Source organism: Salvia splendens, chromosome 4, assembly GCF_004379255.2.
Source record: "Salvia splendens isolate huo1 chromosome 4, SspV2, whole genome shotgun sequence".
Classification (NCBI taxonomy): Eukaryota; Viridiplantae; Streptophyta; class Magnoliopsida; order Lamiales; family Lamiaceae; genus Salvia; species Salvia splendens.
The window spans coordinates 1,001,594-1,022,650 of record NC_056035.1 but is presented as its reverse complement, the minus strand read 5'-3'; the positions used below and the strand labels follow the sequence as shown (position 1 = coordinate 1,022,650).

The window sequence follows — 21,057 nt, the reverse complement described above, 5'->3', positions numbered from 1 at the left end:
TGTTTTTATCTTTATTTATATTTTTATTTTGTTCTTTAATCCACAGTCTCATTGTCTGACACCATCTCTATTGAAGGAAATATGTTTCACGAAATTGCGGTAGATGGCATATTGTTTTCTGATATTGAACTTCGCGTTCTTGCAATTGAAGGTAGAGTTTCTTATTCTGCCGTGCATCTCAATTTCATATTATATTTATGGATGAATGTGTCTCCGTTCCAACATGGCATGCCTTTCCCTTTATCAATTATTTTCTTTAACACCAGTACAATGTCAAATTGTATGCTTGTCATTCGTCATGTCAGTTGATCTATTGAGTTGTAGTTTGCACTAAGGTTGAACCATAAAAAGATAATAACCTTTTTCTCCTTCAGTAATTTATTTCATGATTTTGTCTGAAACAAGGATGAGATTCTTGTATACAATTGCATTTATATAGTAGACCTTACTTTGATTGGGGTTTTTTTTGGGATCTTCTTAAAGGAGTTTGCATGTCAACATATATTGTCGACAAAGTGGATGACAATGGTTCTGAAACTACACAGCAGTTGGAGGAAATGCATCAGGTATGTTTGTGATTTTACACTCTAGAACCTAAATGATCAGTTTTTATATAACTGTGGTGGTCTTTCTGTTTCCTCAGTCTCTTTTGGAAAGGTGGGATTTCGAAAAGCAGAAGTTGAAAGGGAAATTGGAGAGTACTAAACTTTTCCCTGCACTCTGTTCTACTTGTTGCGATGTTACACCTGATATATTGCATAGAAGGTCTGGCCTAGATTGTTGGTTAAGGACACAACCTATTGTTGATGAGACGAGTCTTTGCCTTGACTTGGAACTTCTGAAACACTTAACAAAGAGTGTTGTGGTTGATGTGGAAGAACAACATAGTGTATGGGCTCTCCTTTAATAAATAAAGTGTACCAATGATCTTAAGTTCCATCTTTTAGTCAGTTATTACATTTTTCACTTTGACATGTATGACAGGCTTTGTTAGATTTGTCTGGGCTACTAAAATCATCTTTGGGCTTCTCATTGGATTATTCTGCAAGGCCTCTGGTTGACTTCTTGCCTCACCAAAAAATTTTATGGACCCTAGATGCCTGGGAATCAGTCAAAGGAGGTGAGGGCTGCTCTATAATTTAGTTATTGGGTATTACTCGTATATCATGATTGATGTCTTCCTTTTTTTCTCTACTACAGCCAATGAAAAAATCTCTAGTTTTATTATGGAGATGTGGTTTAGATGGCATGCAACTCTCTGGGAAGTCTGCCCTATTATTGCGAAGGTACTTATACACTTCTAAAATCTTGTATACATAATTTATACCATGTATTTTGGTTAGTTAATAAACTGACCCGTGGTGCACTCATCATGCAGGCCTTTCCTCGGAATGAGGAGTACAATATTTTAATGCCTCAGAAGCTCTTTTGGCCTCTTAAATTGACAATGGTTGACGAGATCCTGTGAGTTGCATCATAATTTGATCAGGCTGACACTAGTCTAATAATTTATTTGATTTAACTTGTCACTCATTATGTACTGGTTCTGGTCTTACAGTTGTTGTGGTTACATGGTCATCAATGTTTTCTCACAATTGACAAAGGGCGAGCTTGTTGCATACTTCTTTTGTTAGAGTTGTTTCTTACCTACATAAATGTGAATTTAGGCACTGGCGGGGTGCTTCATTTGGGGTTTAGAAGAGAAGGGTTCTTTTGTTAGAGTTGTTTCTCTGAAATGTTGTTTGATCTTGGCTTTTCTGCTTAAACCAGGAAAAATGCAGACCCCATTAGAGACTATCACTTGCATAAGTTCAAGCTCAGAGCTACTTGTCGCAGTATTTGGCAGACTTCTGAGAATGTAATTTGTTCTGGTGGCATGTTTCTGTGTGCTGCGCGTTCTCTCTTCAATCAGGTATTCACTAATGATTTAGAATATGTTCTTGGTCATTATTAACTCAAAACAGCTTCTAATTTGACATTTCTATCTATACTTTGCTCGTAGATTATTTGCTCCCACAAAAAGTCATTTGTGGATTCAAGATATGCTGGCATCAAAACCGCTCTTTGTTCTATTCAGGAATTAATTAACCCGGTACATACATTTGCTTGTTCTCATTTATATGAATCATAATCTGGCATGCCTTTAATAGGGTATGTATTCTGTTGTAAAAATCTCGGATCACTGACTGATATAATGTTCATTTCTTTAAATTTATTATATTCATGATATCCTTATAGTCACATTTAATATATTTACAGATGGAATATATAAAGGTCTTGGTGTCTCTTTTGAAATCATCAAATCATCGTGTATTCACATCCTTGATCAATTCTTATATCGAGCCACTGCTTACTGAACTCTATCCTGTGTTCCCATCTGATGGTTAGTGCCTGCTGTACTTTTTGTTCATGTTTATGGTTGATTCTATGCTTTTCTGCATAACTCTCTTTGATGCCTGAGTACTTAGTTTATCACATATTCACAATCAAAACTATGTAGATATCTTGAGTGTCGGGTGCTCTCTGTTACGAATTGGGGGCCTACGGTATAATCTTTTGGTTCGCTGTGATGACTTGGATCCTACTTTAAAGTACTCAATCAAGTATTCAGAACTAACAGCAAAGATAGCATCACTTGAGATTGAGATTGAGGTATTTCTCTTGCCTTGCAACGAATTTTTTGTCTCCTCTTTCCCTTCATCAGTGGATTGCATGTGTTGTAATTATTTTGCAGATTGATGATTAATGTGTTCTTTGGATAATTTGGGATTTTGAATAATAACTTTTAATATCTCTTATATGTAAGAAGAGTTCTTTTTTTATTTGTATTGCTTCATAGAAGCAACTCTACTCCTCCATGCGTGCGGGTTCTTCAAATACTAAACGGTCTATCTTTATGTTTATTGTATTCTTGAATTTCACTTGGACTTTGAAGGCATATATTTACTGTTGGCTCCACATGTCCTCAAACCGATCGATTATTTTGTCTTCCAGGTTAGGCAAGAATGCATCTATTTAGCTGGAAATACCCATCAGGCAGAAGATGATAGTTACAGATGCAATTTGCTGGATAAACTTAAAGCTGAAAGAAGGATACTCCGGAGAAAGGTCCTTGTGCATATACTCTCTATATCAGAATTTTTTGGTTCCTTCGTATTAATTTTCTGAGTGAAAGTTTTAGCACCTCCAGAGAGGTTTCCCAACCACTGCCATTTTGAGAGCAATATGCTTGTCTTAAAAATTTTGTGACTGTAGAACAGTAAAATATAGATATAAGCGGAAAAGTAAATAGACATAGTAGAGAAAGTAGTAGTGTATTTAGTATATTTTATTACTCAACACATGTCACATATATATAGTACAAGACACTAAGTTAGGCTATGTCACATCACCGATGTGGGACAGAATACTAATATTCTTAACACTCCCCCTCAAGTTGGAACATCTATATTGGCCAGCTTGGTACAAAGTTCTCAAAAATGTTTTTCCTCAAACATCGGTAGCATAGCCGAAACTATAGGGTAGTAGCAGTTGCAGCTGTTGCATAAGTAGAGTTGCAAGGCAGAGTAGTAGTAGCTGTAGCTGTAGCAGAGTAGCAGCTATAGGGCAGTAGTAGCAGATGCAGAGCAGTAGTAGCAACTGTAGCATAGTAGAAGATGCATGGTAGTTAGTGTCAGCTGTAGCAGAGTAGCAGCTGGACAGTAGTTGCAACTGTAGCAGATGCAGGTGGTAGTATCAGCTGTAGCAGAGTAGCAGCTGTAGGGCAGTTGTTGCAACTGTAGCAGAAGTAGCAGATGCAGGCATTGACAGTTGTAGCTGAGTAGCAACTGTAGAGCAGAAGTAGTAGATGCAGCGTAGTAGTGATAGTTGTAGCGTAGTATCAACTGTAGCAGGAGGACAACTGTAGAAGTAGAATAATAATGTAATTTCGGAAAGAGTGGTATAGCAGAACCATAATAGTGCAGAATGCAGCAACGTCAGAAACCCTAGTTTGGGCAGAGAAGAGCAGTTGTGCAATATAGTAGTGGTAGAAACCCAAATTTGGGCATAGTAGAGCAGCAACACCGTAAACCCTAGTTTGGGCATAATAGCGCAGGAGAGCGGAACAAAACATAATTTCAGGTAGAGTAGAGTAGTGACGGAAGAGCAGAGTGGGGATAGTAGAGCGGGCAGCGGCAGAAACCCTAATTTAGTTCCTTTTTTTTGTTTTGGAAACCCTAATTTTCTAGAGACGGATTCGAATCCGCTCTGATACCATGTAGAACAGTAAAATATAGATATAAGCGGAAAAGTAAATAGACATAGTAGAGAAAGTAGTAGTGTATTTAGTATATTTTATTACTCAACACATGCCACATATATATAGTACAAGACACTAAGTTAGGCTATGTCACATCACCGATGTGGGACAGAATACTAATATTCTTAACAGTGACATCTTACATGACATATGCAGAGTCCTAGTAGGTTTTTCGAATATATTAGCATCTTCTGTAAATTTTATCTATGTGGACGTACATCAGTAAATTATCATCTCACCCAGTAACATCTGCTCCTGAATTAGATGGTCTTCCGCCCAAATCCTGGAAAATTTAAGGATCTGAAGTATCTATGTAACGATTTTCTTAAGTCGGTTACAGCTATTGTTGAATGGGTCAAGAGTGTCAAAAGTTTGAACCTACAACAGGTCACTAACCAAGTGCACAATTGGCAGGTATTGTTGACTTTCAAATTTTATTTGCCCTCTATACACATGGTCCTCAACACGTCCTTCATATGTAATAATTTATCCAATCTAACCTTCCATTCTTGTACTTCTCATTTTCAGGATATGACTTCACATTTCATTCACCAGTTGTCGAAATACTCTGAATACATTGATCTAACTGAACCTGTTCAAGTTGCAATATATGAAGTAAAATTAGGATTGGCATTAATTGTATCTGATGTACTCTGCAGAAATTATCTGCCTAAGGGCGAGCATAGTGTGGAAGCTGTTTTGGTGGGTAGAAGAAACCTGTTTCGTGTAATTGCATATCTTTTTTCTTAAATTGTACCTTCTTTTGACTCTTGATGCTACTTCAACAGAGCACAATTCACAAGTTTCTTAGGTTCCCCAGAGTTTGTGCATCTAAAAGACCCTCTGTTGATGTTGGAAGGAAGGCCCAACTCTTCATAAGTGATATTGAATGGCCTTCAATTGTTGAAGAATCAGAAATATATGTACTGCAGAACATTGTTGAGTTAACTGGTGACACTGATTCAACTAGAGACCCTTCTTCTCTTTCAACGGTTTGTCATTCTTCATATTTGGAATTCTTTTTGTGCATCTACTGATCTACTTCTAATAGTTGTTAGTGTTCTCAAAAGGTCTACCCCAGGTTTCATAATACTATGTACTCATTATGCTTGCAACATGTCAATCCTTGCAGCAAGCATCATCCTTGCCCTTTACGATTTCTGTTTACCACAATCTCCTGGCTCGACTTAAAGACTCGGTTGCTGGTGCTCGATTTCTTAGCGCTTCTACCTTTAAGGTACAGTTGTTACCTCGTATTGTACTATTTTTTGAGTTTAACTAGTGTTGCACACCCTCTGTGATTTTCCCACAGCAAAGTTTGAATTTGCCCCTATGTTTGGTCAGCTTTTGCATGAGATCTTCCATAATATTGCAAGTCTTTGGATGAAGCATCGCGTAAAATCAACTGACGATGATCAATCTGAGCTGTTCAAGTTCAGAGCCAGAACATTTAGGATGGATAGTATTATCGAGATTGATGTTTCCAACTGCGAAAATTTGCTTGCAAATGATAGTTTCTCTGAGTGGCAGGAACTTCTCTCTGAAGAACAAGATGACAAGGTAATGATACTCTCTTTCAGTTCCATCCTCTCCAGCCTGCATGCTAGTGGTCATAGAAGCCAGACTGTCAATGCATACAAACTCTTATACAATACATAGAGATACGAAGGGGATGGATTCATCAACTCGCAAGTTTTTACCTTGCAGATCAAGGTCAATGAGGAAGATGAAGCTCTGGAGCAAGAATGGAATGCTCAGGAATCTGATTTGGGTGGCATTGTCTACATACACAACCAGTTATTTGGTTCAATTGACCTTGTTCAGAGAGTAAGTTCTATGCCCTTTTCCTATCCCTCCTAACAGTGATTAGCAGTTATTGGGCTAATGAGCTCCAAGGGTTTTTTATGGCATACTTGCTCACTAAATTGCATCTACTTTCTATAATTACCGGATATTTTCATGCTCTACTTCCATAATTGAATCAGTTTTAAGTACATAATTTTTTTCCTTGAATACTCTTTATTTTGTAAGAGTGGGAGATAGTGCAACTAACATGCTTACATTTTTCTAATACCAATCCATATATACTATCACCTCCACCAGCCTTGCTGTGTTGAAGTGTCAGATGCGGATAGATTGTCTTCCTTTTGCAGCTCCTACATGCTGGGGATGAAGTTAACTCGAGGTAAATAATTTCTAAATAATCTTTCTGTGTATAGTTCAAGTATTTCTTGGACTCAATCTCTAAACCTGCTTCTTTTCCAGGCATGAGAGGTTTATTTTCCTCGAGTTTTGATGCCAAGATTGCACCTGAACACTTGCTCCGCCTCTGTTTGGAGCACGATGACAAGTTCATTATTCACAAATCAACTTCTGCTTATAATTTTTACAAGGTATGTTTTCTGCTATCAGTAATTGTTTTCTTGTTTATCATGTTATCTTTTTGCTCGCTTATGTGATTTCATGATTTTTTGCCAAAAGGATTCGAATTCACCCATGCTCGCCAAATTGGTGGAACCGGTTACACATCTTAAACAGCGAATTCTTTTCCTCCTAAAAGAATGGGATGATCATACTGTTCATCATCTTTCTCTCATGAAAATTGTAGAAGTAGTTGACATGATCCTCGCTCTACCACTTGACACACCTCTTGCCAAGGTAGAGTATCTTACTCACAGATGTTACTTAAGAATTTATAGTATTTTCTGGACTCTAAAGTGATAAGTTAATTGCTCTTTGTTTTTTCTTTGTGGAATTTTAAATGCCTGTTGTGATAACTGAAGATCTTTTCTTCATGATTTTCAGGCTCTCTCAGCTTTGGAATTTCTGATTAACAGGATTAGAAATATCCAGGAGACTGTCACCAAATTTCCACTCTCTGGTGAGCCAGATTTTCAGTGTTTACTTTTTGGTGGCTTTCCTTGTTCTAGATGAGTATAGCAGCCTTTTTTTTGGAATAAATATTTACCGCAATCTTTTTTTCCCTGTAGATCAATTGGAACCTATTTTTGCTCTGGTTTCCACATGGCATAGGTTGGAGTTTGAAGCATGGCCTTTATTGCTTGATGAAGTTCAGTCTCATTTTGTGATGAATGCTGGAAAAGTAAGCTTTTTAAGTTCTCATAATTGGTCACCAACAAAACAATCAGGCTGTTAAACAAGCTGAGAATTGGAATTAAGTATCTCAACTTACTCCTTGAATACAGTATACCGAATAGAAAATAATATTTCATACAATTGGTTCAGACATCATCTTTTATAATCTCAACAACTGCAATTGTTTATATATCAATGTGGCTTGGGATATGCTACTGGTAGCATTTGCTGATTCTGTTTTGCATCTAAACTTAAAAAAAAATCATTTTCCAGTTTGATTATAAGTGACTCTGTAGCATTTTCACAGTTCCTTTGTTAATGTACAAGCAGTTATTTTGCTTAACTATCCTACAATACTAATTAAGTATTTTGCAGCTGTGGTTTCCATTATATTCCGTTTTCCTACGAGGCCCTGATGACAATGCTGATGGACACGTGAGCTCAATGATTGAAAGGCAAGCATTTTAAAAAATTGTCTTTCATTTAACTATGAAAGATTTTTCTCTGTTTTTTTTTAATTATGTCTAAAGCGAAGCTAAATTTTCCTACAGCCTGGAAGAATTCTTCAAGACATCTACCATTGGCGAATTTAGAAAGCAACTGCAGTTGCTTCTTTCGTTCCATGGACAGATAAGCAACAATTTGAACTGTAGATCATATAAAAGGTATGTCTATTGTTTGGTTATATATCTCTAAATTGCAGAGTGATTGTGCAATCTTTTGTATCGAATGTGTTTTGTTTTGGCATGAAAAAGTCTATATAAGTCAGCTGCTTGATTAGTTTTTATTTTCATTATTTTGATTGCCAAACAAAATTTAGACATCGAGATGCTAATGTATAATAAACCGTGCAGCCATTACCAAGAGGAGAATGTGAAAATACTTTACAACACTTTTGGCTTTTATGTGCAATTACTGCCTTGGTAAGTTTAATCTTCTTTGAAGAATCCTTCCATTTTGATTATCTCATACTCTATGTTTTTTAATTTTATTTTTGTATTTTAAGGGTTCTGGATCACATCGATGAAAATAGAAAAAGCATCGAAAAGGAGTTGAATGAGCTTTTGAAGCTGTGCCGTTGGGATCGTGTAGATAATCATTTGGCCATTGAGAACTTCAAAAGAACTAGGCTGAAACTACGAAAGATAGTAAAGAAGTATACGGTATGATTATACTCCTCTTATCTTCAAGTGCGAGTGATTCATATAACTTGGTCAAATTTAATGCATTGCCCTGGTTATATTTTACTTCCTCATATGGAGATGAGAAGGAAACCAGTTACATATATAACATCTTTCTCTTCTACATAGGATCTACTCCAAAAACCTCTCATGGAATTCATTGGTCAAGAATCCTCACGAAGTCTGATCAGCAACCATACTTGCCAAAAATTTATGCTTGACCAGTTTGATGTCATCAAGACTATCCTTGATACTGCTTGTATTGAGGCTGAATCTATAGCTCGGATCGGGTAAACTTTATGCCTTTTCTGCCTCTTCTTTTATATAATCTTCTTTTTTCCTTTATACAAACGTTAAAACATGACTTCTTTCTTTAAACAGTTCTGCATGGTTTGCTGACTGGTGGAAGAGGCTGGAGATAGTAGGGGGTTAGTTTCCCGATTCAGCTATGACATCATATAGTTTGTTATTCCAGGTTTTGATAGTTCTTAAACTAATGTGATCCTAAATCTTACAGAGATATCAAGTGGCACCAAGGATGAAACTCCTTCACAGTCTCCATGCTTTTACTCAGAAGCAAAGGAACAGTTGTGGCATACAATTGTAAAATTATGTGCAACTGTAGTACACTGTGGTGAATTTTGGGAAGATAAGAGTAAAAAGTCTGGAAAGAAGAGGGCATTCACTGAACTGCTAAACCTCCTTGATAGCTGTGGCTTGTCCAAGCATAGAAAACCTATAGCGGTACACTTTTTTGCTTCAATAGTTGTTATTTTTCTTTGACTTTTGAGTTTATATCGGGATAGACCTTTGTTTTTTTCCCAGTAGATTTTTATTTCTCCCTCCTGCATAGATATATATATATATAGTACAAGAGACTAAGCTAGCCCTGTCACATCACTGATGTGGGATGGAATACATATAATATATTAACACTAATCATTTCGTGTTTTTTAAACACACAAATTCTGAACCTTTCACTTAGTTGCCTTAGAGTAATATTTTCTGAACCTCTCACTTAATCACTTTGAGATTCATGCTTAGTTGTAATGTGAGTACAGGTGGAATGGAGCTTGTCTAGTTTGTTAACAATGGGTACTGTCTTGCAGGGTCAGTCCGACAGATCACATTCTTGGCTTCTCCAGCCGTCTTATGAAGTGCAACATTTGCTTCTAAGACAATGTGAGGATGTTCATAGCGCTGATACTGGTCATAGTCCTTTTGAAACCATATGGAGAATGGGGAATAAGTTCTACTTCAAGAACATTGCATCATTTAAGATATTGGAGAAACTATGTTTGAATTTTCATAAAGATCTTCAGCTAATAGAGGTATGTGTCCCGGGTAGATCCTTGCTGGCTTTTTGGAATTTGTCATTGTATGAAATACAATAGTCATTTGTTACATGCAATTGATTCTGTAACTAAATCTCTGTATTGTAGGTTGAGAGGTCAAGCTCTTACGTCTATCATCTTATTGAGATACAACAAGAACAAAGAGCAGTTGCTTATAATTTTGCACACAATCTCCAGAACTTGAGACAATGCATATGGCCTTTGGCGAATTTATTCACAAGGTCGACCGCCTCGGCAACGGAGACAGTTCGTCAGTTTAGCAAGAACCAACATGCTACTTACAAATGCATGTGGTTACAAAAGGTACCTTGACACCCCCTACTGCTAGATGTTAAGTTGTTAACCTTATCGAATCCACGCGCATAACCATTCTGTTGATTTTGCAGCAACTCTTTGATGGTTTCTGCACCTTACTATACGAGGAACAGTTGTTGCTGCTAAAAGTTGTAAACAATCACCTGGATACATGTTCTCTTGTCAAACGTGAAGCAGAAAAGATCCAAGTATTCATTCAGAAAGTCCTTCCCGACTTTCAGAATTCTAAGGTACTTACGAGCATATACTCTTCCAGTCAGGATGGTGGTTCCAATTCTATTTTATCTAACTTTGCTTGCTGTACCAACAGAATAAACTGGATCAGCATATTCTAGGTAGTTGCAAAGACATCACTATAGGTGGTGTCGCACTGCATCCCTACGGTGTCACAGGAGAAATGGAAGAGCAGATGAATGATAACTTCAAGTTGATCAACACATTCGAGAAGGATCTTGCAGTTTTCAGTGGGAATGGATCTGTCAAAATCCTTCTTGGGCATTTTCAAGATCTATTTTCAAAGGTACGGAAGGATTCTATTCGATGCATGTCTTGCCCGTTAAGTAATTCTGTTTAAGTATAATTTGTCTAACACAAGCCGATGTATAATGGGATGTTTTACAGGCTCATAATGCTGAGGATTTCCATTTATCTTCTCTAGCAAGAAAATTGTCTAAGAATGTGGGTTTGAATGGTGAAAAGGATATAAATGAACTTGAATCAGATTTCGAAGTTTCCCTCTCACAAACAAATAAGCGCATCCTCAGTATACTTCAGAACTCCGGATCTCCAAACTGTGATTCTGCTTCAACTGAAGAATCACAAATGAGGATGATGGAGTGGAAGATTATGTTTGAGAAAGATATCGAACTTCTGCAGTTAGACCTGATATATGAGGATGTGGCTAGAACAATTCAGTGTGCTGTAAGTTCATGGATCATCAGTTCTCTTGCTTTAGTTACCATTTTAAGAATAATGATTGACTTTAATTTGAACATATTTTTCATGTTATTCCTTAGGGAGATCTTCTCAACTATACTGGAGAAAAAGATCCGTGTGCAGATTCGATTTGCACAAAGTTGAGAAAACTGCATGCCCTGTTGGATATGATACTCGCTTTTGGTGATAAAGTTTTGCAGGATTTTCTAGTCGCACATAGCATGGTAAGTTTTATGTAACATTCATATCACTTGATTTTGTTTACTTCTTTCTTAAATTGACAATATTTAAGAAATCGTCGCTGTTGCTTTCAGGTTTCGAAAGTGACGTATGGGCTCGCAAACATTCTTGTTTCGTTGTTCTCGAAAGGTTTCGGTACTATGGAAGAGCAGGAAAACGACAACTTGAACGAGGTGACTCAGGATGCAAGTGGAACTGGTATGAGTGAGGGTGCAGGATTGAATGATGTCAGCGATCAAATCCAGGACGAAGATCAGCTTCTCGGAGCTTCTGATAAGGTATGCGAATATCAACATTTGATCTTTCGACAGTATTGGTTTTCCGTGGCACGATGTTAAATTTAATTTTTGTTTCTGAAGCCGAATGAGGAGCGTAATGATGACAAGTCAAGTAAAAACGAGAAAGGGATAGAGATGGAGCAGGAGTTTGATGGCGATACGTTCAGTGTGAGTGAGGATTCTGGAGAAGATGAGGATGATGGTAACGAGGAGGATGAGCAGATAGAGTCTGCCATGGGAGAAGTAGGTGATAAGAGTGATGTAGTTGATGAGAAACTCGGTGACAAAAATGAGGATGAGGATCGCAGCACGAATGAGAAGTATGAACAGGGTGCATCGGTGAAAGATCAAGCTCAGGATGAAGAGCTTCGAGCTAAGGAAGATTCTGAAGCCACGAATGAAGATGCCGTTGATCTTGATGTAAAAGAGGCTGGCAAACCTAATCAGGAAAATGGAGATGAAGAAGGTGCTGATGGTGAAGACGATATGAAGGTAGACAAGGATGATGCATATGCAGATCCTACTGGGGTGAATCCCGATGTCGAGGATAAAATGCCGGAGGAGGAAGAAACACCCGTTGATGAACTAGATAGTACTGAACCAATGGAAGAGGAGGGCGAAGCTGAAGATATGGATGATTCGGATGCGCAGAATGAGGAGAAGACAGATGAATTCATGGAAGAGGTGGACCCTGAGTACCCCAACGGGGATGGCCACGAAAATGAGAAAGAATCGGATGCTAAGATGCCTGAACAAGATGTTATGCAATCTGATCCTAATGACAATGCTGTTCAATCTGCGGGGAAATCGACGGATGACTTTGCAGCTATGGCTGAGCAAGGCAACTCAGCTCCAGACGACAAGTATTCCGAAAGTGAACTTAAAGACAGCCTTGCTTCAACAAACGGGCAGCCTAATGCCTCTGACCTTGAAGTCAGGGTTGCCGACTCTACAAACGGCCAACAACTGAGCAACGAGCAATCGCAGACTTCGTTAACTCCTTCAGAGTCGCATATTCAGAAAGCTCAGCCGAACCCTTGTCGGAGCGTTGGTGATGCTCTCGATGGGTGGAAAGAGAGAGTTAAAGTCTCGGTCGACCTTCCCGACCAATTTGAGAAATCAGATGATATGCTGGAAGATGCTGACGAGTATGGCTACACTGCCGAGTTCAAGGAGGGAACGGCTCAGGCACTCGGACCTGCAACGGCTGAACAAGTCAAGAGTGATATTGCTCAGAACGAGACGGAAACCGAAGTAGGAGAGGCTGATGTGAGGGAACGTGCCGCTGAAATCGAGATTGAAAAGAGCACCTCCGAGACTAAACCGATTATAAATTCTGCTCTTCATTCTGCAAATGATGTTAGCATGCAGCAAGGAACAGCAGATACTGAGCAGGATGATGGCAATGCCATGGAAACTGATGATGATTATAGTCGAGACGGGACTACCTTGTCAGAGAGTCTGGTATCCGTGAAGAGGTCGTACATCAACGAAGAAATTCGTCAAATTAGCGCTTCAGCAATAAGTGAAGATGAAGATGAACTCGGTAAAGGACGTAAGTTTGAGCCCTCTGCTGATACGAGGGATGCTGCTGCCGTGCTTTGGCGAAGATACGAATCACGTACAACGAGATTGTGTCAGGAGCTCGCGGAACAGTTGCGTCTCGTGATGGAGCCTACGTTAGCTAGCAAGCTACAAGGTGATTACAGGACTGGTAAAAGGATTAACATCAAGAAGGTGATTCAATACATTGCCAGCCACTACCGGAAGGACCGGATATGGCTGAGGCGGACGAAGCCGAACAAGCGCGACTACCAAGTCATGATTGCAGTGGATGACTCCGCCAGTATGTCAGAAGGTAGTTGCGGAAGTTTCGCCATGGAAGCACTCGTGACAGTCTGCCGCGCAATGTCTCAGCTGGAAGTCGGGAATCTGGCCGTTGCGAGCTTTGGGCAGCAGGGAAACATCAGATTACTCCACGATTTCGACCAACCATTCACCCCCGAGGCCGGAATCAAGGTAACATCTTCATACATGTTCCAGCTCTTGAATTCTCATTTTCTGCTTGAAAAGTCTCATTCTTTAGCAAATGATTAACAAATAAACTTGGTTGCTTTGTCATTATACTTGGACCAGATGATCTCGAGCTTCACCTTTAAGCAAGAGAACACAATCGTAGACGAACCAATGGTTGATCTACTCAAGTATGTGAACAACATGCTCGATGCTGCTGTGATGCAGGCACGGTCACCATCTGGCTGCAATCCTCTAGAGCAGCTCGTACTGATCATAGCCGATGGCCGTTTTAACGAGAAGGTATTGCTTTATCATCTTCGCCTCTTCAAGTCCCCACCGCTCTTCCCTCCCCGAGCAAAACGAAAGCACACCACGCACGCACACACACAAATACATAGATCACAATCCTCTCTCTTAACCCTCGGTTTCGCTCTAAATCAGGAAAAACTGAAACGGCGAGTGAGAGACATCTTGAGCACTAAACGTATGGTTGCATTCCTTCTCCTCGACAGCCCTAACGAGTCCATCATGGATTTGCAGGTAATAATCTAGAACTTCGATCGACTCATTCATCCCTTTTATAAGCTTAAGTACGTATTCCATCGCGTTCTTGAAAGTACTAACAAGATCATGTCATGATCACGCCTTGCAGGAATTCACAGGCAAGGGAACAGATTTCAAGCTCTCCAGGTACATAGACACTTTCCCGTTCCCGTACTATGTGGTCCTCAAGAACATTGAAGCGCTTCCTCGTACGCTCGCGGACCTCCTAAGACAAGTATGTTTCTGTCTACGATTCTGCTCACACTTATTAATTTATTATTGAAGCAATGTGTTTTTTATGAGTTTTTAAAACTGACATTAAACCTTTTGACATCTCTTGCTCTTCCAGTGGTTCGAACTAATGCAATACTCAAGGGACTGATATTTCCTATACAAAGATATCCGAAAGACGAAACCGGTCAAGAACCCTGTTGTAAGCTCAGCTCGGCTCGTATCTTATTCCTCTACACGGCCTTATTAGACGAGTACTCTTGTTCCTCTTCCGTTATTTTTTCCATTGGGTTTTCGCCGAAAAGGTTTTGACGAGGCCCGACCCTTATAGTTTGCTTTTTTTGTGTTCTTTAAGGGTTGTATTTTCTTCTTTATAATAGCCCTAATTTCTCACTACACAGGTGTATGTACATTATTTTCTTCTTTGCTTGATGAGGAAATTATTCCTCATATTTTTTTGTATATAAACAGTTATTGCAATTACATTTTTTATCAAGAAACAATTTAGGTACACAGAATTTTTATTTTTTTACTGTAATTTTATAACTACTATTCTTTTTGTTTTTTCTGTATCAGTAGTACAATAAAAAAAAGGGTAAATATATAGGTTTGGATAATGTTTAACGCTTAACACGTCACTGATATGTGGATAAGCACTCCTCTGTGTCGCAGGTAGGTAACCAATACCAATTTTCAAATTTATAAAATTCATCCGTTTCCAAAAAAGTTTCTAACATTTTGGGATGAAATGAAAATAAATTGATAATTGATAAAACAAGGGAGGAAGAGAAAAGTAATTAAAATAGTATGAATGTATAGTGAGATTTATATTATTATTAATGTTTAATAGTAGACTATAATGATATAAGTTGAATTAAATTAACTTATATGATAATGAGTTTAAGAGCATTTTCTATAAATGTAAATTTAATATTTTTATGGAATAAACGAAAAAGAGAAGTACCATTATTTTTATGAGACGTGGAGTAATTCTTAAATTTTATGTTGGAATATCAAAGTTGGGATAATTCTATTTCATATCATTTAATCTTAAACATTCATTCTTTAATCTTTGTACCAAAAAATAGGATTGATGAAATATATATCACGTTATAAAATTTGTTTGAATCTTATAGATGGATAACCTATCTAAATAGTGATAATTAATTTCGCCATATGCAATAAATTAAGCTATAAATAAGAATTATGACGTATAAATCGTATATGCTTCAAATTAATTTTATCTTGAACTTGCCGGATATATATTGATCCAAAGCTAAAATTGAGATTATCCAAGATTAGATAAGTGGCAAAATCAAAGATTGGCCAATGTGTTCCTTTTTTCCCTTAAAAAACAAATTCTGTTGCTCTTATTCTATTGCAATTCTAAAGATTGTCAGCACTTTTCAAAGGCATAAAACAATTGATATTTTTGCCGGCAAGATCCGATCTTACCGGATTTGGAAGGAGTGGAGATGATCGGTAAGAGTTCTTAAGAAGATGAAGAGCACGTTTATCTTGTTCATTTTCCCAGCTAAAACATTCTTCCACAAGCGCAAAAAGTCGATTCACATATTAATATGAATCAATAGACTGTGTATTGCTGTGTTTTTTCTCTCGTTATTGCAATAATCTGGGCACAAGGTTGCGAAAGAACGGATTTTTCGTCGAAATTTCAGGGTGGTGTGTTTAGCTTATGATTTATTGGATGTATGCATAGTCATGTTCTCTGTTATGATGAATTTGATCAGTTGGGGGAATTAGGGTTTGTATTTCGCATTGAGGGATTTTGAATATTGGAAGTGTAGTAAAGGATTAGAGAGGGGAAACTGGGGAAAATGAGCCTTGGTGCTGCTGAGGGAGAATCAGCAGCGGAAGAAATCCACATTCCAGCAGATATAGAATGGCAAATGTTGGATAAATCCAAGTTCTTCTTCCTCGGGGCAGCCTTATTCTCGGGTGTCTCGGCTGCATTGTACCCGATGGTGGTGCTGAAAACGCGGCAGCAGGTTTCTCAGTCGCACGTTTCTTGTGTTAGGACTGGTGTTTGGATAATGAGGTATGAAGGGATCCGCGGATTGTATAGGGGATTTGGGACTTCCTTGACCGGGACTATCCCTGCCCGAGCTCTATACATGGCCGCGCTTGAGGTTACTAAGAGTAATGTAGGAACCACCGCGACTAGGCTTGGATTGCCTGAGCCTAGTGCGGCTGCTGTGGCCAATGCGGCAGCTGGATTGAGCGCTGCCATGGCTGCGCAAGTGGTGTGGACGCCCGTTGATGTGATCAGCCAGAGGCTGATGGCACAGGGCGGTGGAGGTGGTGGTGGTGGTGGTGTTAAATACGCTAATGGGGTGGATGCGTTCGGGAAGATTTTGAGGGCGGATGGGATCAGAGGGTTGTATAGAGGGTTTGGGATCTCGATCTTGACCTATGCACCAAGCAATGCTGTTTGGTGGGCGTCTTACTCCATGGCGCAGAGGGTGGTTTGGAGTGGGGTGGGGTGTTTGCTGTGCAAGAACGGGGAGGAGAGGGTCGAGAATGGGGGGCTGAGGCCGGATGCCAAGGCTGTGATGGCGGTGCAAGGGGTGAGCGCTGCCATGGCTGGAGGGGTGTCGGCCCTGATCACGATGCCGTTTGACACGATCAAGACGCGCCTGCAGGTGTTGGACGGGGAGGACAACAACGGGAGGAAGGGGCCGATCTTTGGGCAGACGGTGAGGAACCTGGTGAGGGAGGGTGGATGGACTGCCTGTTACAGAGGGTTAGGGCCGAGGTGTGCGTCCATGTCCGTCTCTGCAACGACGATGATCACCACCTACGAGTTCTTGAAACGCCTCTCGGCTAAGAATCAAGAAGCTCTAACATGATGAAAGAAAACACACGCGAAAAAAATCAAGTATTCTCTAAAGATTTTGGTTTCATTCTAACCTTTGTGTCTCTTTTCTATTGCTTGTAAATACCTACTTTTATTAAAGTCGTCTCCAAAGATAAGGCAACTAGCGTAGAACCTTTCCTTTGTAAGATATCACGAACTTCGGTTCATCATTAGTGAAATTTAAACTCATAACCATAGGAGATGTCTCTACTTCTTGCGTGGAGTATTAATTATGGGTCCATGATTAATTGAGAGAATTATTAATACTACTACTATAATAATATGGATCAATAATCAACTGATAGCTTATGCCTACAATTAATATATACCCATTTCAGCTACATGGATATGCGAATCCCATCCCAAAATAAAAACAAAAATACAAAGGTTGCAAGAACAAATACTCAAAAGAACAATTCACAAAGCTCAATCATGCCATATCGATTATGCAACATATGAAACGAACACAAACAAAACAATAGCCTTTTCACCGGATCATTGAAGACATGAAGTCCTATTTAAAAAGAACATAAGTTGCAGGCAGCCATGGGACTATTTCTAACACTACCAGAAACAATAATACTGTACCAAAAACAACGAGATCGCCAAATCAGAAAAGCACGCATTCACAGGTTAGGCTTTGGTACTTAGAACAAGGATGAGTCTGATCAACCGATGCAAATGTAATTTTCCAGAAAGTACAGAAGCTAGGTAACGATCTATAGACTAAGGACGAGCTCTCTTGTTGCTGCATGTGGGGCACTTGTACTGCTTGATATGCTCAGCTCTAGCAGGGGTGATCTTCACGCATTTTCCATGGAACCACTTCTCACATATGTCGCAGCAAATCCAGAATTCATCCGATGCATAGTTCTCGCCACAGGCACCACATAACGTCTCCCCATGCTCATCCTCATCTTCCTCGTATTGTAAGCCGTAGTCTTCATCATATGGCTGTGGCTGCGGCTGTGGCCTTGAAAACCTTCCGGGAGTTTCAGCCCGCTGTCACCAAAAGAGTATGAAATATATTACCATCAAGAAGTTGAAGATCTAAGTGCTCGAGGAACAGCTGGAACAACAGGTAAGTATCAAAGAACACGTAAACAAACAATCCCAGCATCTATTGCTTACTAATTTGGAGTTCGACTTTGACTTGTTGCCATTCTGATTTGAGATTGAAGATTTCTCCTTATGCTGTTTTTTGACAGCACCAGTCACAATTTCAAACACAGTTGGTAGATCGTTGATCAAGTTAAAGAGCCGCTTCCTGCACCAAGAAGACAAGTCCACTGACATAAATATCAACTGACGAAACATCAAGTACGTTCAGTAACATAAATGCTTGATAACATAATCTTATGGATCCAATCGTATGTAAACAACACTGTTTCCTCCACTAATTAAGAGTGACTCACAACAGGTTCAATCAATATTTGGAATACCATATCAGACAAAGAAATGTGCAATAACTACTATCCAAGGATTTCGAGTTATTTCTACAAAATTGATTAACCTAGAAAGGTTCATTTCAGGCACAATAAAGACCAAAATTCTAGACGAAACAAAAAAATTGAAGAAAATATCAGAATCACTATTAGCGAGAAATTATGTCGTGGGGACTAGCCTAACAGATAGAATAGCTGAATAGGAGGTACCTGTCGGCTTTATCGAATCCAAACCTAGCACCAAAGTAGAAGGAAACAGCAAGCAACCAAGCATCACTGTGGACAGAAACTAGAGATAACCAGTCCTTTTCTGGCATCCCATCCCTAGCAAAGTTGATTCCTAAAGCAGGCTCAGGGAGTTCTGGTGGCACTTCTTCAGCAGGTAAATGAACCTCCCATTGCTCACTAGGGAACCCGTACAAGCACAAATTCTCCTTTTCTGAAAGTAAACAGTTACGTAAATAACATTAATTGCATCAGACCCGAATGACAACAAGAAACATGATGTAAGCCCCATTCAGTTATACCACAATCTTCAATTAAAAATGAGCTGTATAATGCCAACAATCAACACCACCTCACACAGAACAAAATCCATACGCAACAGTACCACTATCATTTTCAATTGACACAAAAGAAGTCGCTAAGCAACATTACTTCAAAACATAATCATAATGTCAAAGAACCCAAATCCAATAAGATTACAAGATGATAAACCCCAAATGTTGCATATCAACAAACATCACAACATGTGCACACAGCACAATTAATAGAAGTCCTCGAGGTACCCTCTTAATACGGTATCCCTCATGCCCGTTACACAGCAATAAATGGCATAGCTCTACGATAAAATCAAAAGTAGAATGTCTTACCAAAAAACAAAAAAAAAAAATCAGAAACTCAATAATAGACCAGCTAATTGAGGATTTATAAACATGAACATCCTTCAGCCAGTTAACAAAATTTTTATCTGAACAAGTATACAACTCTCGCACATTACATTTGCAGTAAGACACATAATTGTGGTTCTATAAACAATTAGGTCTCCTGCAATCAAACTAATTAGCTCTGATTTTCAATACACATTTAAAATCAACAATCTCAAAATCCTCACAACAAAAAATTGACCTAACAGGAGTTACAGGACGCATCAAATAAACACAAACATACTTCTAAAAAGTAAACAGAACCGATTCACACGTCAAATCAAAACCCTAATGAACGCTGATCAACGTCGAGATCAGTCCTCAACACGCTCTCTCCGCACAGAATTGACGGAATTGAAGGCGTTTTCCGAAAAACGCCTAACACACAAACATGAAACCAGCGAATTGGAAACCTAACCAGCAATCAACCAATGCAAAACAAAAACCATACCAGGATCGCACTGCTGATAAAACTCTTCAACATCTGCAAACGAAAAAAAAGGAGAAAAACACACCGTGAGACGAAATCGAGGAAAAAAACCGTCACGAAACAAATAATGCAGACGCCGAGAAGCTACGGAACAGAAAAATTCAACACAAAAACCTCGAGAAGTAAAAATAAATAAGAAGGAGACCTGAAGTGAGAGCTTTGACAATTCCAGCTCTTCTGCCCTTGAAATCCTTAAAAACTTCTTCAACGGTGCGAGAGGTGTAGCCTGCTACCTCCATCGATTTCTGGAGCTCAAACGCGGCAAAAAATGGGTGCGTGGGGTTTATGGGGAAGGGGGGGAGAAGAATTTGGGAGAGAGAAAGAGAGGGAGAAATTATATGAGATGGGTTGATGGAGCGGATTTGAATCTAATAAATACGGACGGGTTTAACTGTATTTGAGAATCGGATTTTGAGTCCGACTCCGAACGTTCTTTTTCTATAGGTATTTAATTAGTTTTATAAAATCTTTCATCAAAATATAAGATAGCAATATAAGTAGGGTTTCTACTTTAAATGTAAAAATATTTTTTGAGTTAAATTTAACTCAAATAAAAAATAATTGTTTCATAATCATTTATACATATCTCATTCATCACATAATAATTTCACACCAAAAACTCTATATTTTCATTATCTCACTTTTGTTTTCTCTAAATTTTCATTCTCAATTGTGCAAATATGATGGACATGCAATATCTCCTCCCAAGGAGAATCCAACTCCCCAACCGAAGGGAAAAGGGAAGGGAGAAGCGGTGGAGACATTTGCGCCTGCTCCCGAGCGGAAGAGGAAAAAGAGGGTGAACTACTTCCCGCAAGAGTCGATGG

General features: G+C 38.9%; 3 protein-coding genes across 4 annotated transcripts in view; 2 read left to right on the top strand and 1 right to left on the bottom strand.

Annotated features, from left to right (window-relative positions):
* Positions 1 to 15,002, top strand: part of LOC121797753 (midasin-like) — a 30,818-nt gene extending 15,816 nt beyond the window's left edge. Inside the window, exons 37-77 of one of the 2 annotated variants that reach the window (XM_042196458.1) lie at positions 77 to 151; positions 484 to 566; positions 644 to 889; positions 985 to 1,120; positions 1,201 to 1,286; positions 1,379 to 1,464; positions 1,771 to 1,912; positions 2,003 to 2,092; positions 2,260 to 2,383; positions 2,501 to 2,652; positions 2,995 to 3,108; positions 4,565 to 4,714; positions 4,829 to 5,002; positions 5,089 to 5,292; positions 5,433 to 5,537; positions 5,645 to 5,860; positions 6,008 to 6,127; positions 6,404 to 6,485; positions 6,566 to 6,693; positions 6,782 to 6,958; positions 7,106 to 7,181; positions 7,291 to 7,403; positions 7,772 to 7,851; positions 7,948 to 8,061; positions 8,251 to 8,319; positions 8,403 to 8,559; positions 8,707 to 8,867; positions 8,959 to 9,005; positions 9,095 to 9,321; positions 9,687 to 9,908; positions 10,020 to 10,235; positions 10,319 to 10,477; positions 10,558 to 10,767; positions 10,869 to 11,168; positions 11,264 to 11,407; positions 11,498 to 11,701; positions 11,783 to 13,720; positions 13,838 to 14,017; positions 14,159 to 14,257; positions 14,370 to 14,495; positions 14,610 to 15,002. In XM_042196458.1, coding sequence (XP_042052392.1) covers positions 77 to 151; positions 484 to 566; positions 644 to 889; positions 985 to 1,120; positions 1,201 to 1,286; positions 1,379 to 1,464; positions 1,771 to 1,912; positions 2,003 to 2,092; positions 2,260 to 2,383; positions 2,501 to 2,652; positions 2,995 to 3,108; positions 4,565 to 4,714; positions 4,829 to 5,002; positions 5,089 to 5,292; positions 5,433 to 5,537; positions 5,645 to 5,860; positions 6,008 to 6,127; positions 6,404 to 6,485; positions 6,566 to 6,693; positions 6,782 to 6,958; positions 7,106 to 7,181; positions 7,291 to 7,403; positions 7,772 to 7,851; positions 7,948 to 8,061; positions 8,251 to 8,319; positions 8,403 to 8,559; positions 8,707 to 8,867; positions 8,959 to 9,005; positions 9,095 to 9,321; positions 9,687 to 9,908; positions 10,020 to 10,235; positions 10,319 to 10,477; positions 10,558 to 10,767; positions 10,869 to 11,168; positions 11,264 to 11,407; positions 11,498 to 11,701; positions 11,783 to 13,720; positions 13,838 to 14,017; positions 14,159 to 14,257; positions 14,370 to 14,495; positions 14,610 to 14,642 — 7,565 coding nt within the window. In that variant the 3' untranslated portion in view covers positions 14,643 to 15,002. Of the gene's footprint in view, positions 1 to 46; positions 152 to 483; positions 567 to 643; positions 890 to 984; positions 1,121 to 1,200; positions 1,287 to 1,378; positions 1,465 to 1,770; positions 1,913 to 2,002; positions 2,093 to 2,259; positions 2,384 to 2,500; positions 2,653 to 2,994; positions 3,109 to 4,564; positions 4,715 to 4,828; positions 5,003 to 5,088; positions 5,293 to 5,432; positions 5,538 to 5,644; positions 5,861 to 6,007; positions 6,128 to 6,403; positions 6,486 to 6,565; positions 6,694 to 6,781; positions 6,959 to 7,105; positions 7,182 to 7,290; positions 7,404 to 7,771; positions 7,852 to 7,947; positions 8,062 to 8,250; positions 8,320 to 8,402; positions 8,560 to 8,706; positions 8,868 to 8,958; positions 9,006 to 9,094; positions 9,322 to 9,686; positions 9,909 to 10,019; positions 10,236 to 10,318; positions 10,478 to 10,557; positions 10,768 to 10,868; positions 11,169 to 11,263; positions 11,408 to 11,497; positions 11,702 to 11,782; positions 13,721 to 13,837; positions 14,018 to 14,158; positions 14,258 to 14,369; positions 14,496 to 14,609 lie in introns of both variants that reach the window. The other variant, XM_042196457.1, reaches the window with a different exon arrangement.
* Positions 15,003 to 15,775: 773 nt separating this feature from the next.
* LOC121797674 (solute carrier family 25 member 44-like) lies at positions 15,776 to 17,561 on the top strand. The gene has a single exon (XM_042196319.1). The coding sequence runs from the start codon at positions 16,330 to 16,332 to the stop codon at positions 17,359 to 17,361; it is 1,032 nt and encodes a 343-aa protein (XP_042052253.1). The 5' UTR covers positions 15,776 to 16,329; the 3' UTR covers positions 17,362 to 17,561.
* A 271-nt stretch (positions 17,562 to 17,832) lies between these two features.
* LOC121797752 (PHD finger protein ALFIN-LIKE 4-like) lies at positions 17,833 to 20,588 on the bottom strand. Its single transcript, XM_042196456.1, has 5 exons — positions 20,376 to 20,588; positions 20,192 to 20,224; positions 19,025 to 19,253; positions 18,501 to 18,636; positions 17,833 to 18,371 (listed from the first exon to the last, which is right to left on the bottom strand). The coding sequence occupies exons 1-5, from the start codon at positions 20,467 to 20,469 to the stop codon at positions 18,096 to 18,098; spliced, it is 768 nt and encodes a 255-aa protein (XP_042052390.1). The 5' UTR covers positions 20,470 to 20,588; the 3' UTR covers positions 17,833 to 18,095.
* Between the last annotated feature and the right edge of the window lie 469 nt (positions 20,589 to 21,057).